At 35.2% G+C, this 13,507-nt stretch overlaps 1 protein-coding gene across 4 annotated transcripts in view; it reads left to right on the top strand.

The window, feature by feature from the left end:
* Positions 1-13,507, top strand: part of LOC109091228 (arf-GAP with SH3 domain, ANK repeat and PH domain-containing protein 1-like) — a 40,040-nt gene that overhangs the window by 19,632 nt on the left and 6,901 nt on the right. For 2 of the 4 annotated variants that reach the window (XM_042775200.1, XM_042775186.1), the window contains exons 7-23: positions 694-743; positions 950-1,079; positions 1,695-1,780; positions 2,382-2,457; positions 2,809-2,895; positions 3,468-3,476; positions 4,955-5,055; positions 5,658-5,727; positions 6,803-6,890; positions 7,075-7,123; positions 8,881-9,044; positions 9,230-9,363; positions 9,973-10,064; positions 10,221-10,407; positions 12,568-12,653; positions 12,753-12,868; positions 13,294-13,361. In XM_042775200.1, coding sequence (XP_042631134.1) covers positions 694-743; positions 950-1,079; positions 1,695-1,780; positions 2,382-2,457; positions 2,809-2,895; positions 3,468-3,476; positions 4,955-5,055; positions 5,658-5,727; positions 6,803-6,890; positions 7,075-7,123; positions 8,881-9,044; positions 9,230-9,363; positions 9,973-10,064; positions 10,221-10,407; positions 12,568-12,653; positions 12,753-12,868; positions 13,294-13,361 — 1,593 coding nt within the window. The remainder of the gene's footprint in view (positions 1-693; positions 744-949; positions 1,080-1,694; positions 1,781-2,381; positions 2,458-2,808; positions 2,896-3,467; positions 3,477-4,954; positions 5,056-5,657; positions 5,728-6,802; positions 6,891-7,074; positions 7,124-8,880; positions 9,045-9,229; positions 9,364-9,972; positions 10,065-10,220; positions 10,408-12,567; positions 12,654-12,752; positions 12,869-13,293; positions 13,362-13,507) is intronic. The other 2 variants (XM_042775210.1, XM_042775190.1) reach the window with 1 other exon arrangement.

The raw sequence follows: 13,507 nt of genomic DNA, 5'->3' as shown, positions 1-13,507 counted from the left end.
ATATATATATATATATATAGTGTAAAAATAATTCAATATATATGTTTTTTTTATCTAAATTTAGTGTACGTTCAGTTGCTACATTTTAAAAATGTACTTCCTGCTTCATTTGATGTGTAAAACAGCATAATATATGGGAACTAGGAACGTGAATGACAAACTACATAAAAGTGCAGAACAGCACCAAGGGAGACCTGTCACGTCTTGTTCACGTTTTGTGCTCTGACTTATATGTATTCAGAAGCATAAACCGCTGAAAGCTTCTGGATTCTGCTTTAGTAGTATGAATATATTCATGCTGTAAACAAATTTATGCTTATGCCCTTTCTAAAGAAGCCAGCTAGCTGATCCACCTCAGGTAAAGTAACACACTCCAAAAGGACTCAGTCAAAACATCCGTGTATGTTGATTGTGTGAACATTTGGGTAGTAGCAAAGTGAATAACATCATTAAGTCCAGAGAATAGGTTTCTGAGAGTGGGAAAATCTGATCAAGCTGTTGCATTACTACAGTGCAAATCAGTCACTACTATACATTAGTGCAGAGAGTTTCAGAGTAGTGATCAAATCTCTTAAAATTGGGATGATTTCTTTGATGCTTTATATAAATGTGTTCAGTTTAACAACTGTGAAAAATGCTACACAGTAAACCTAATTGCTTCCTGCACTATTTATTTTATTTCCCCCAACACAGGATCTTAAAAAGCCTTTCGACAAGGCTTGGAAAGACTACGAGACCAAGTTGTAAGTATCTTTATCGTGTGCTATATATTCTTTTGTCTTAGTATACAAAACATTGTTTAATGTAATGTAGTGATATACAGCTGTTTTATGGCTGTGCTCAGACACAACAATATATCATCATCACAGAGAAAGTGCCACTTGCGTTAACCTCTAACTGAACTTAAGCTTGTTGTTTCTCTGTCATCTTCTGTTTCTTGCCTTTGTAGCACAAAGATTGAGAAGGAGAAGAGGGAACATGCCAAGCAGCACGGCATGATCCGTACAGAGATCACCGGCGCAGAGATCGCAGAAGAGATGGAGAAAGAGCGGAGGATCTTTCAGCTGCAGATGTGTGAGGTGTGAGGGCTTGTGAAAATGAAAACTGTCTGTCTCTTTATTCCTCGTTCCTTCCAAGAATAGTAAGCATGGTGGTAGTTTGGATTGTTCAGCAACTTCAGTTTGACTCTTGTTTTTTTCTGCCATGATATCTTCTCTCACTTGTGGTGTTGTGAAAGGCCAGGAGATTTTCAAATGCATTCATATTTCACTCAGAAGCTCTGGAGCAAGTTTTGAAGTGGCTGCTCGAGACATCATGGCATGGCAGTGTCTTAGCTCATGAATATTAATTAGACCTTTCTGACGTTGCTAGGTAACATTGCTGAACTACCCATTCACATAAACTGATTAATATTCATGAGTCAAGCAACAGTAGGCTTTGTATATTTAGGTGCAGAATATGCAGCATAGACATACCAGGATATCAGACCAGCTTTACGTTTAACATAATTTTACATGAAATTTTGCTGTTTTTATACATTTTTATACACACATATATCTCCAAGATTAATTGATCTGGATATCAGGTCTGCAGTAGAGCATTTGGTCATTTTAGAGATGTGTTTAGAAGCGTGCAGCGTCAATGTATTTTCCTAATAACACACTAGTGTCTTTATTGTCTATGGTTCCCAACAGTACCTGATCAAAGTGAATGAGATTAAGACCAAGAAGGGAGTGGATCTCCTGCAGAATCTCATCAAGTATTATCATGCACAGTGCAAGTGAGTGTCTTAGAATCCAGTAATTCCTAAGAATATTCTCCTAGATTAGTTAATTATCAGAATTTATAGTGTGAAGTGGAGATATATTCAAAGAGTTTAAAATTGCAGTTATTAAATGTACACTACCATTCAAAGTTTTGGGGTTGGTAAAAGTTATTTTTTTTTTTTATTTTTTTTTTTTTACAAAGAAATTTTATAAAGAGAGGACACATGAAATAGATCAAAAGTGACAGTAAAGGCATTTATAATGTTACAGAAGTTTTCAATTTCAAATAAATGTTGTTCTTTTGAACTTTCTATTCATCAAAGATTCATGAAAAAATGTATCCTAATTTCCACAAAAAAGCTGAAAATTTAGCTTTGTTATCACAAGAACAAATGGCATTTTAAAATATATTAAAATATAAAACAGTTGCTTTAAAATGAAATAAAATTTCACTGTATTACTATTTCTGATCAAATAAATGCAGGCCTTGATGAGCTTATTTCAAAAATATTTAAAAGAAAATCTTACTGACCCCAAACATGTCAACAGTAGCACATGTAGTGTTGAACAAATGCCTTGCAACCTTTCATTTGTTCTTCTTGTGCTTTCTCTCAGTTTTTTCCAGGACGGCTTGAAAACCGCTGACAAGTTGAAGCAGTATATCGAGAAATTAGCAGCTGATCTCTATAATGTTAGTTAATCTTTTATTTTTATAATTATTTTTATAATATGTTTTGTTTTGTTGTTAGTTCTGTGATTATTATGCAGCTCTACTTGTGAGAAAATTACAATTATATTATGTATGCTATCATGAGACAAGCATAATTAATATATGAGCCTATGAAAAATTTGAAATATGATCTCATATTCAGACAGAAAAAGTATTGCTCAAAACAACTGTTCCTTCGAACAAGTAATAAAGATTCACCAGCAGTGCCTTCTCAAGAGAGTGTTTAATACTATGAAACATCTTAAAATTAGGTGTTTGTTTTATATTGTTTATTTCACCCCATATTTTAACACAGTCAATTTGTATTGTCAGATAAAACAGACCCAGGACGAAGAGAAAAAACAGCTCACAGCTCTCAGAGACCTCATTAAATCGTCTTTACAACTGGACCAGAAAGAGGTAGGTACACCACCAGAGGATTTATCCCCTGCCTTTAATCCACAATGGCTTGATGAGGCCTTTTTGTCTTTGATTTGCTGATGACAGAGAGTAACTTATCAGAGTAGTGCCAATTCCTTCCATAAACGTCATGTAGAATCATCTTTGTATGCAACAATAGATTTACATGCTGTACTCGACATGATATGATTCAAGATGTGAATTTGCTTTTCCTGTCCAGTTTGTCATGACATTTATCGCCTCTGTGAGACATGTGAAGTAGGTTTGTGCACATGTTCTCATGCGAGAGAGGAAACATGGACACCAGGGTCAGGCAGTGACAACACAAGCTCTTTTGTAGAGCCCAGCGTTTGATCTTTTATGTGTTTTGTTTGGAGTTGATGTCCATTTGAACCGGACGTCTCTGGTCTGGATTGAATAACAATGTTCTGTGTTGTATTATCCTCGAACGTGGCTGTGAATATTGCAACGTTATGCTCGCTCTTATTTTTATTCTATGCACACTGCAAAAATAATAATCTGACATCTGCATTTCTGACTCCTTTTTCATTTTTACTGCCTTCCAACTGAAGTCTAGGAGAGTAAGTTCATAAAAATAACATTTAATGTTGCCAGTTTTTTCCCCATTTGATTTTATATATATATATATATATATATATATATATATATATATATATATATATATATATATATATATATATATATATATATATATATATAAATATATATATATATAGTCCAGTACAGGTACAGGTCAAAAGTTTGGAAACATTACTATTTTTAATGTTTTTGAAAGAAGTTTCTTCTGCTCATCAAGCCTGCATTTATTTGATCAAAAATACAGAAAAAACAGTAATATTGTGAAATATTATTACAACTTAAAAATAATAGTTTTCTATTTGAATATACTTAAAAAAAAACATTTATTCCTGTGATGCAAAGCTGAATTTTCAGCATCATTACTCCAGCCTTCAGTGTCACATGTAACATCCAGTCATGATCATGATCATTTAGAAATCATTCTAATATTCTGATTTATTATGAGTGTTGGAAACAGTTCTGCTGTCTAATATATTTGATGAATAAAAGGTTAAAAAGAACTGCATTTATTCAAAATAAAAATAAAAATTCTAATAATATATATTCTACTAATATATTTTCTTTACTATCACTTTTTATCAATTTAACACATCCTTGCTGAATAAAAGTATTGATTTTATTTTAAAAAAAGAAAGAAAAAAAATTACTGACCCCAAATTACTGACCAGTAGTGTATATTGTTATTACAAAATATTTATATTTTAAAAACATAGCTTCTTTTTTTTATTTTTTTTTTTTATTCATCAAAGTATCCTAAAAAAGTATCACATGTTCTGAAAAAATATTAAGCAGCAGAACTGTTTCCAACTTTGATAATGAATCATATTAGAATGATTTCTAAAGGATCATGTGATAATGATCCTAAAAATTCAGCTTTGCATCACAGAAATAAATGATAATTTAAAGTATAATAAATTTAAAAACAATTATTTTAAATTGTAATAATATATCACAATATTACATTTTTTTTCTGTATTTTTGATCAAATAAATGCAGGCTTGATGAGCAGAAGAAACTTCTTTCAAAAACATTAAATGTTTCCAAACTTTTGACCTGTACTGTATATATACATGTGTGTTGTGTCCAGAAGTCTGAGAATGCTACTGAAAATGCTGTTCATTTTCATTTAAAATTCATTTTCATTTAGTTTTGCATTTTTGTTATTTAATACAATAGAATTACACACACACCGTTTTGTGGTTACATTAGGTGCTAGAATAAAATGTTAATACATTTTTTCTCAATTTTACATTATAATGTTTAAACATTCTTTGTTTAAAATCCAAAAACTTTCCTCTTAGTTTTAATGAAAAATAAAAATCCCGGATTTTTAATGTAGTTTTCAGACATTTGATCTCACTGTTTTTTTTTCCTTTAATAAAAAGTTTATTTACTCAATCTATAATTGTGTCATACTTTTTATTTATTAGATTCTGCATGTTTTTGTGATGATGTGCAGGATTCTCAGAGCAAACAGAGCGGTTACAGTATGCACCAGCTGCAGGGCAATAAGGAGTTTGGCAGTGAGAAGAAGGGCTATCTGTTTAAGAAGAGTGATGGGTGAGCTCTCAGTTTGATGTGAAATGTAGTCAGATGTTGTTGTTTTTAAATATTCTGTGTAGTGTCACTTAATTGTTTCTTAATTGTGCCTAATGGAATTGGCTACACTGTAATTAATTGATTCAACATTAGCACATTGCTTCTGAACACTGCTCTCTCAGGCTCTAAAGACACTCAAATAAACACAGTATAAACATCAGACTGGTACCATAGATTGGCACCCCCCTTAAATAAGCTCTTTTAAAGAAACAGAGGCACAAAATCCATGTTTAGAAAAAATTTAAAGATTTTAGCTATCATATACTGCACACTACCATTCAAAATTTTGGGCTCTGTAAGATTTTTTTATTTTTATTTTTTTGAGGAGAAAATAAGAGAGTTTCATTCAGCAAGGACACGACATTGAACAAAAAAGAAAATAAAGACAATGTTACAAAATATTTATATTTCAAATAACTGCTATTTCAAATGACTGAAGACTGTATGTGACAAAGCCACATTTTTATTCTTCTGAAATAATTCCAAAAAAAATTCCTGCTTTTTTCCAATGATCAAAACATCTTAGAGATGCTAAGGAAGAATTCTATCATTTTTGTTCTCAGGATCCGTAAGGTGTGGCAGAGAAGGAAGTGCTCAGTGAAAAATGGCATTCTCACAATCTCCCATGCCACAGTGAGTACTACACTACTCAGAGTAATGCTGCTAGATATGTGTTTGGTGGTTAGCTTACAGAATTTGCTTATACTTGCATTAAAAGGATACTAGGTTTCATTATAGTACTAATTACCCTTTGACAAAAGGTAATATTTTTTAAGCCTGATTTTTTAAATTATAGCTGTAGCTTTCAAACTGTTGTATATAAACAGTGAAGCAACACAGCTACCACAGTTTAATAATCTTAAGGCTTTTCGTTTCCTCATCATAGCACTCAAAACTCTCACTCGCTGTTTAAAGGTGAACGTGGGGGGGTAGCGCTGCCCAGTTACCATAGAAACATGCACCCAGTGCGATCTGACTCATACACTAATGATATTAGCACGAACGAGACCCAGCATGCTCTGGGCCCCAGGTGGTCTATGAGTTTCGTTGTGCAATCTGCTGTAAGGACGCTGTTGCTCAGCAGATGTCATGTGGAGCGAATGCATTTTGCTCTCCAGACGCTCTGGCAATGTGTTCATATTCCTGTCTGATAGCGTTTTAATGTGAAGAACTTTTCTGCCATCACGTCTGTGTGTTTCATCAGCATAAAAGTGCTCCTGCAGTGCTGGCATTTCTGTTTAGTCACCTATTTAATCTATTTAGTCACCTTGGGTTTTACAAAATGAATTTTCTTATTATTATTAATTATTCCGAAACAGAACATTGAGTCATTATAGTTGTTGCATTAATATTGCACATTAATGTTTTGAACTGAATTTATTGAATGTTAATACTGAAATAGCTGATCCTGTATTGAATTTAAATCCAGTTACTTGTTATTGTAAATATGCTGCACATATTTCTTATGTGCAGCCCTACTAACTTATGCTTCCAAGTCATTCTTCCTATTTTGACAAAGCCTCATGTTTGTTAGCCAGGTAAATGCCTTCACCTTGATTACATATTTGGCCTTACAGGGCAAGTGACCAGTCCATTGACTCTCAAACTGGCCCAGGGACCATCAGTCTATCTTCACTGCTGAGCCCTGGCGGAGCTCTGTTATGTCTGTCTGTCTGCAGGTCATTCACTGTAATTATGCTCTGTCCAGTCCAACAGGCAGCCGGTGAGACTGAATCTGCTGACCTGCCAGGTTAAACCCAGTGGAGAGGATAAGAAGTGCTTTGACCTCATCTCCCGTGAGTGGCTACACACTTCCCCCACCAAACTTTTCAGAGTACTTTCATCCATACCAAGTGCTAGCAAGCCCTCTAGTACTCTAACTCCATTACTCAGCCAGAGTGCACTGTTCAGGGACTGAAGGGCATTTAACATAATGCACTTCTTTCCCCTAGTAATCTGTCTGCTTCTTTCCCCCTGCAGATAATCGAACATATCATTTCCAGGCAGAGGATGAACAGGAGTTTGTGATGTAAGTGTGAATGTGTGAGATCGAGAGTTGATACCATCTGTTATTTCTCTGTTCTCATGCTCATGAGTGAGAAGAAGATACGCGTGTATAAGTGCTTCTGCTTGTTAAAGGGATACTCTTCCCCCAAATGAAAATTTTGTCATTAATCACTTACCCCCATGTCGTTCCAAACCCGTAAAAGCTCCGTTCGTCTTCTGAACACAATTTAAGATATTTTGGATGAAAACCTGGAGGCTTGAGACTGACCCATAGACTGCCAAATAAATAACAGTGTCAAGGTCCATAAAATGTATGAAAGTCATCATCAGAATACTCCATCTGCCATCAGACGTGCAATCTGGGTTATATGAAGCAACGGGAAAACTTTTTTGTAAGCAAAGAAAACAAAAATAACGACTTTATTCAATAAATTCCTTTGTCAACGGTCTCCACTGTCTCTCTGCATATCACTTATGCTGTGTATTCTGTGTCATCCGCTCCACAAGGATGCGCTGTTTTATTTCAAATCAAAGCTAAATACACGTAGAAACAGCGCATCCGGATGATACAGAAAAGCATACACAGCATAGGGTGATATGGACAGACACAGAGAAGACCGTTGACAAAGGAATTATTGAATAAAGTCATTATTTTTGTTTTCTTTGCTTACAAAAAGTGTTCCCCGTCATTTCATATAACCTAAATTGCACATCTGATGGCAGATGGAGTATTCTGATGACGACTTTCATACCTTTTATGGACCTTGACACTGTTATTTACTTGTCAGCCTATGGGACAGTCTCAAGCCTCCAGGTTTTCATCCAAAATATCTTAAATTGTGTTCCAAAGACGAATTAAGCTTTTATGTGTTAGGAACGACATGGGGGGGTAAGTGATTAATGACAAAATTTTCATTTTGCGATGGAGTGTGTTTGTATATATTTCATCCTTGGCTGGGCTATATGACTAAAAATAAGTGAAAATTGGGGTCAATAGGTTTTTTTTTTTTTGGAAAGAAATGCTGACTTTTATTCAGCAAGGATGCATTAAATTAATCAAACATGTAAAAAAAATCCTATTCATTAAAAAATCCTGAAAAAAGTAACACAATTTCCACAGAAATATTAGACGACTATTTTCAACTCTGATAATAAAATGTTTCTTAAGCAGGAAATTTGTACTTTAGAATGATTTCTGAAGGATCATGTGATAATGAAGACTGCAGTAATGGCTGCTGAAAATTCAGCTCTTTTTATTGTATTATATTTTTGATAAATTGAATTCATCCTTGCTGAAAAAAAATGCATGGGTTCGAGTCTCGGGCCAGCAATACCACGACTGAGGTGCTCTTGAGCAAGGCACTGAACCCCCAACTGCACCCCGGGCACCGGAGCATAAATGGCTGCCCACTGCTCCAGGTGTGTGTTCACGGTGTGTGTGTTCACTGCTGTGTGTGTGCACTTTGGATGGGTTAAATGCAGAGCACGAATTCTGAATATGGGTCATCATACTTGGCTGTATGTCACGTCACTTTCACTTTCATATGTCTTAATTAAAAATTTATAATCGAAGAATAAAGTAAAAACCAGTAAATTCAATCGATATTTCATGAATATGCAATATATTGAACATCCCCTTGTGTATAGCATATTTTGCTGTGGATTATTAATCTTGTGTGTGTCTGTTGTTATAGAAATATCTGTATGACACATTTATATTGATATATAAATGGGTGTTTGTATGTAAACCTGTTTTATGTGTGAATATGTGTTATGCAGATGGATCTCAGTGCTGACGAACAGTAAGGAGGAGGCTCTGAACATGGCGTTCCGTGGGGAGCAGAGTGCTGGAGAGGACAATTTGGAAGACTTGACCAAAGCCATCATCGAGGATGTGCTGCGCATGCCTGGAAATGAAGTCTGTTGTGACTGTGGCGCACCAGGTTAGCTAAATTGCTGTGTGAAAGTTTTGCAGCAGTGGGATCCCCACTTTGTCAGTGCAACAAGGTATCAAAATAGATTTTCATAGCTTCATGCACCACCTTGTGGCTTAGATGTGAATGACAGGACACAACATCCCTCAGCAACTACAATAAAAGACCTAATTTTCCCGTTTCATCTGCTCTAGAGCCTAAATGGTTATCCACTAACCTGGGCATCCTGACATGCATCGAGTGCTCAGGGATTCACAGGGAAATGGGAGTCCATATTTCACGCATTCAATCCATGGAACTCGACAAACTCGGATCCTCTGAACTCTTGGTGATCTGAACATAAATCTTGTAATTTACAATAATTTTGAAAAGTTTGGGGTCAGCAAGTTTTTTTGTTTATTTGTTTGTTTGAGCAATTATTCAACAAGGATGTATTGCATTGAAGTGACAGTAAAAAGTTTTATAATCTATATAAATAAATGCTGTTCTTTTGAACTTTCTATTTGTCTAAGAATTATGGGGGGATAAAACATTTATCAGTTTCCCACTCCCAAAATTAAGCAGCAGAACTGTTTTCAATATTGAGAATAATAAGAAATGTTGTAAGGATTTCTGAAGGATCACGGAGTAATGGCTGCTGAAAATTCAGCTTTGTCATCACAGCAATAAATTATATTTTAAAATATATTAATAGAAAAAGTTTATTTAAATTGTAATAATATAATAAACTATATTTTAAATCAAATAAATGCAGGCAAAATCATTTGAAAAGTCTTACTGACCTCAATATTTTATACAATAATTTGTATATATGTTATTTACAAATTATTGAGCTTTCTATATCAGCTTTTAGGTGAATGTACAAATGCATAAATTATAGTTATGCAATGAACTGTTAATATGCTCGTTACTCATAGCGAATGCAATTTCTCCACAGCTGGCTAAGAATGTGGGTAACAGCAGTTTTAATGAAATATTAGAAGGGAATCTGCCAAGTCCTTCACCAAAGCCAGCACCATCAAGTGACATGTGAGTACAAGCCTACCTAGCACACATTAACAAATGTATACAGAACTACAGGATTAAGCTATGGCTATGAGAATGACCCTTTGTTTTGTAGTTAATGCACTAATTCGTGTAAAACAGTATGTGGTTTGAATAAAGTTTTAAAACCAATTTTTTTAGGACTGAGAGGAAGGAGTACATAAATGCGAAGTACATGGAGCACAGGTTTGCTCGGAGGACAGCCACTACAGCCACAGCCAGACAGGGCGACTTGTACGAGGCTGTGAGAACTCGAGACCTGATGGCTCTTATTCAGCTCTATGCAGATGGAGTGGAGCTAATGGATCCATTTCCAGAAGCAGGACAAGTATTGATCTCTGATTAATAGTTTGTCATGGAGTTACTGATTTATATGCTGCTTAATTAGAGAAATGTAGTTATTTATTCCCCAAAGTGTACTTATAGAGGATCCAAAATCTAAAAACTTTATTTCTATAGCACCTTCAAAAGAGCTTCTCAAAGTGCTTTACAATAAAAATACATGTCAAACTAAAACAAAATACAAAATAAATCAAACAAAAGAGCACAGGAGGATTAAAAGAAGACCCAGCAATAATTATCACAATCAACAATAAGCTATCTTAAAAATATGGTTTTAAATGTGTTTTAAAAATGCCAAGAGACTGTACTTCCCAAATTTCAATCATCAATGCGAGAGAAGACAAATATAGTCACTTTTTACTATCTAACTTTTAACAGCTGAAAGGGATAGCAAGGGGGACAATTTTGCAATATCTCTGAGATAAAAAAAAGAAGTCTTGACAATGCTTTGTACATGAGAGTCAAATGTCAATGAGGAATCAAAATCACTCCTAGATTCCTTAATTTGCTCTGGAACTCAAGTACAGAACCATCAATGATAAGAGGACTTTGATCAGCCCTGCTGAGCTGATGAGGAGAACCAATAAGCAGTACCTCATTCTTATCAGCATTTAAGCACAGAAAATTATTTGTCATCCAGAGATACATTAGTGAGCAATGAGACAGCCTCACTCTGACCATGTTTACAGTGTGTTGTCTGCATAAAAGTGATACTTAATACCCAAATTTTATAGAAGTGGGTATAAATAAAGACTAAAAAGTAAGGGCCCTAAAATTGAGCCCTGAGGGATGCCAGTAGAAACTGACCCAATATCAGACCTGTATTCCCCTGAAACAACAAACTGTCTGTGTCCGTCCAAATAAGATCTAAACCAGTTTAAGACGGTGCCGAAAATACCAAAAACTGTTTCAAGGTGATTCAGTAAAAGAGTATGATCTACAGTGAGAAAAGCGACACTAATGTCTAAGAGAATACGAATAGTAGGAGATCCAGCATCAGAGGCCGAAAGTAAGTCATTAGTCACTTTAACCAGGGCAGTTTCAGTGCTATGAAATTTTCAAAACCCAGATTGAAGTTGCTCAAAAAGATTGTTAACAGAAAGATGATTATGCAACTGTAAAGCTACAATTAACAAAATCTTAGTTGCACTTCTTGAGTACCGGGGTAACAACAGCAATTTTTAATGAAGCTGGGACAACACCAGTACTCAAGGATTTGTTAATTATGTTAAGCACTGATAGGCACAAATGCTCATAACAAGACTTAAACAAACCAGTAGAGGATCAAGTATACAAGTGGTATCTTACAAACCTGAAACAACTAATAAGTAAAGAAAAATCAGGTAGTCTTCTGTAATCGAAGACTGTTGTTATACCAGGGAGCAGAGTGGGTATACTTGATTTCACGGACCTTAAAAGGAGCAAATAAAGCCAGAATAGTAGCCAGAGCATTATTTAGCTGTGAAATGTCATCAACCAAGGACATTTAGCCCAATTCAGTATAAGCGATGAGAGATGCATAATTTGTCAGATCAGTTGATTTCCACCTATGAAACTTAACAGTGCAAACCATAGGTACACATTGAACTGATAAATCAAGGTTAAAAAATATTGCAAAATGGTCAGAAGGACCAGTATTGACAGGAGAAGGCTAGGACATGAACAACTCATTTTCAATCACTAGGTCAAGTGTGTGTCCTTTGCAATGAGTGAAGGCATTTACAAACTGAACAAGATTAAAGCATTCCAATACCACCAAAAATTAGTTGGATCAATATGTATATTAAAATCTCCCAAAATAAGTATTCTCTTAAGCTTAAAACACAGCAGAGACAATGAATCAGCAAATTCAGACATAAAAACATCCCTAGTCTTTGGAGGTCTATAAACAGTTGCACTAACATTAGATTGTGAGGCAGAAATACTCAAAATAAGACATGGGCATAGATACAGACACAGTGCTGACTTTAAATTTCAAGTAATATAGCACATTGAGACCCCGCCTCTACCCGAATGTCGAGGAGAATCAAACAGTCCGTACCCAGGAGGAGTAATAGTGTTAAAACAGAGCTATATAGCATAGTTAACTCAACGCAAATTATTCTCAGTAATGTTGTCCTGATTCTGACTGAATTACTTTCAACAGGACCCGGGAGAGACAGCGCTGCATTTTGCTGTGCGGACATCAGACCAGACCTCGCTGCACCTGGTGGACTTTCTTGTCCAAAACAGGTATCGGACAGAATATTCTGTTGTGCACATTAGTCCACTGACACTCAATAGTAGAGAATTAGGATGCAAGATGCTAAATATGGATCTGTGTGTGTACAGTGGAACTCCAGACAGACAGACAGATAGTGGAAACACTTCTCTCCATTACTGCTGCACATATGAGAAGCCAGAGTGTCTCAAACTGCTGCTCAGGGGAAAACCATCTATTGACCTGGGTAAGTGGGTTATCTTAGGCATCTATGGTACAGTGTTACCAAAAAAATTAAAAATAAAATCTTACTGACTCCAAACTTATAATGATAATCTGTCATAAAATGATTTGTCAGAGATTATTGGATTTTGTGCATACAGTAGGTCTAAAAACATCAGCTGTAAATACAGACCTCTGGGAACCGCATGTCAATCTGAATGCTTGGAGGCTCATTCTCCGACATGTTTCATTCCTCAGATTCTTTGCACTAAATAATATACAGGTGTCACCACACCTAACCTGGAGGCTTTGATTTTTGCTTCTTGCACGATTTAAATATGTAATTTTTCCCAACCCTAAAAAATAAAAATCTTAGAAAAGTTATTTATTCTCAATTTAATTACCATAGTAGTAGCAAGGCCTTCCAATGCGCTTTATGTTTTATTTCAGTAAATCAAAATGGGGAGACGGCTTTGGACATTGCCAGACGACTGAAAAATGCACAGTGTGAAGATCTAGTGAGTGTTAATTGTTGTGTTAATTACGGAAGAATTTTGCCATACAGCCACCTGAAATTTCAATATACAGTCATGTAATTACACAAAACATGGCCTTTTCTGGCATTAACATCAGAGAGGAGATTTGTATGAAGTTAATGGTTTGT

Source organism: Cyprinus carpio, chromosome A2 (genome assembly GCF_018340385.1).
Source record: "Cyprinus carpio isolate SPL01 chromosome A2, ASM1834038v1, whole genome shotgun sequence".
Lineage (NCBI taxonomy): Eukaryota > Metazoa > Chordata > Actinopteri > Cypriniformes > Cyprinidae > Cyprinus > Cyprinus carpio.
This window is presented reverse-complemented; position numbering and strand designations above follow the sequence as displayed.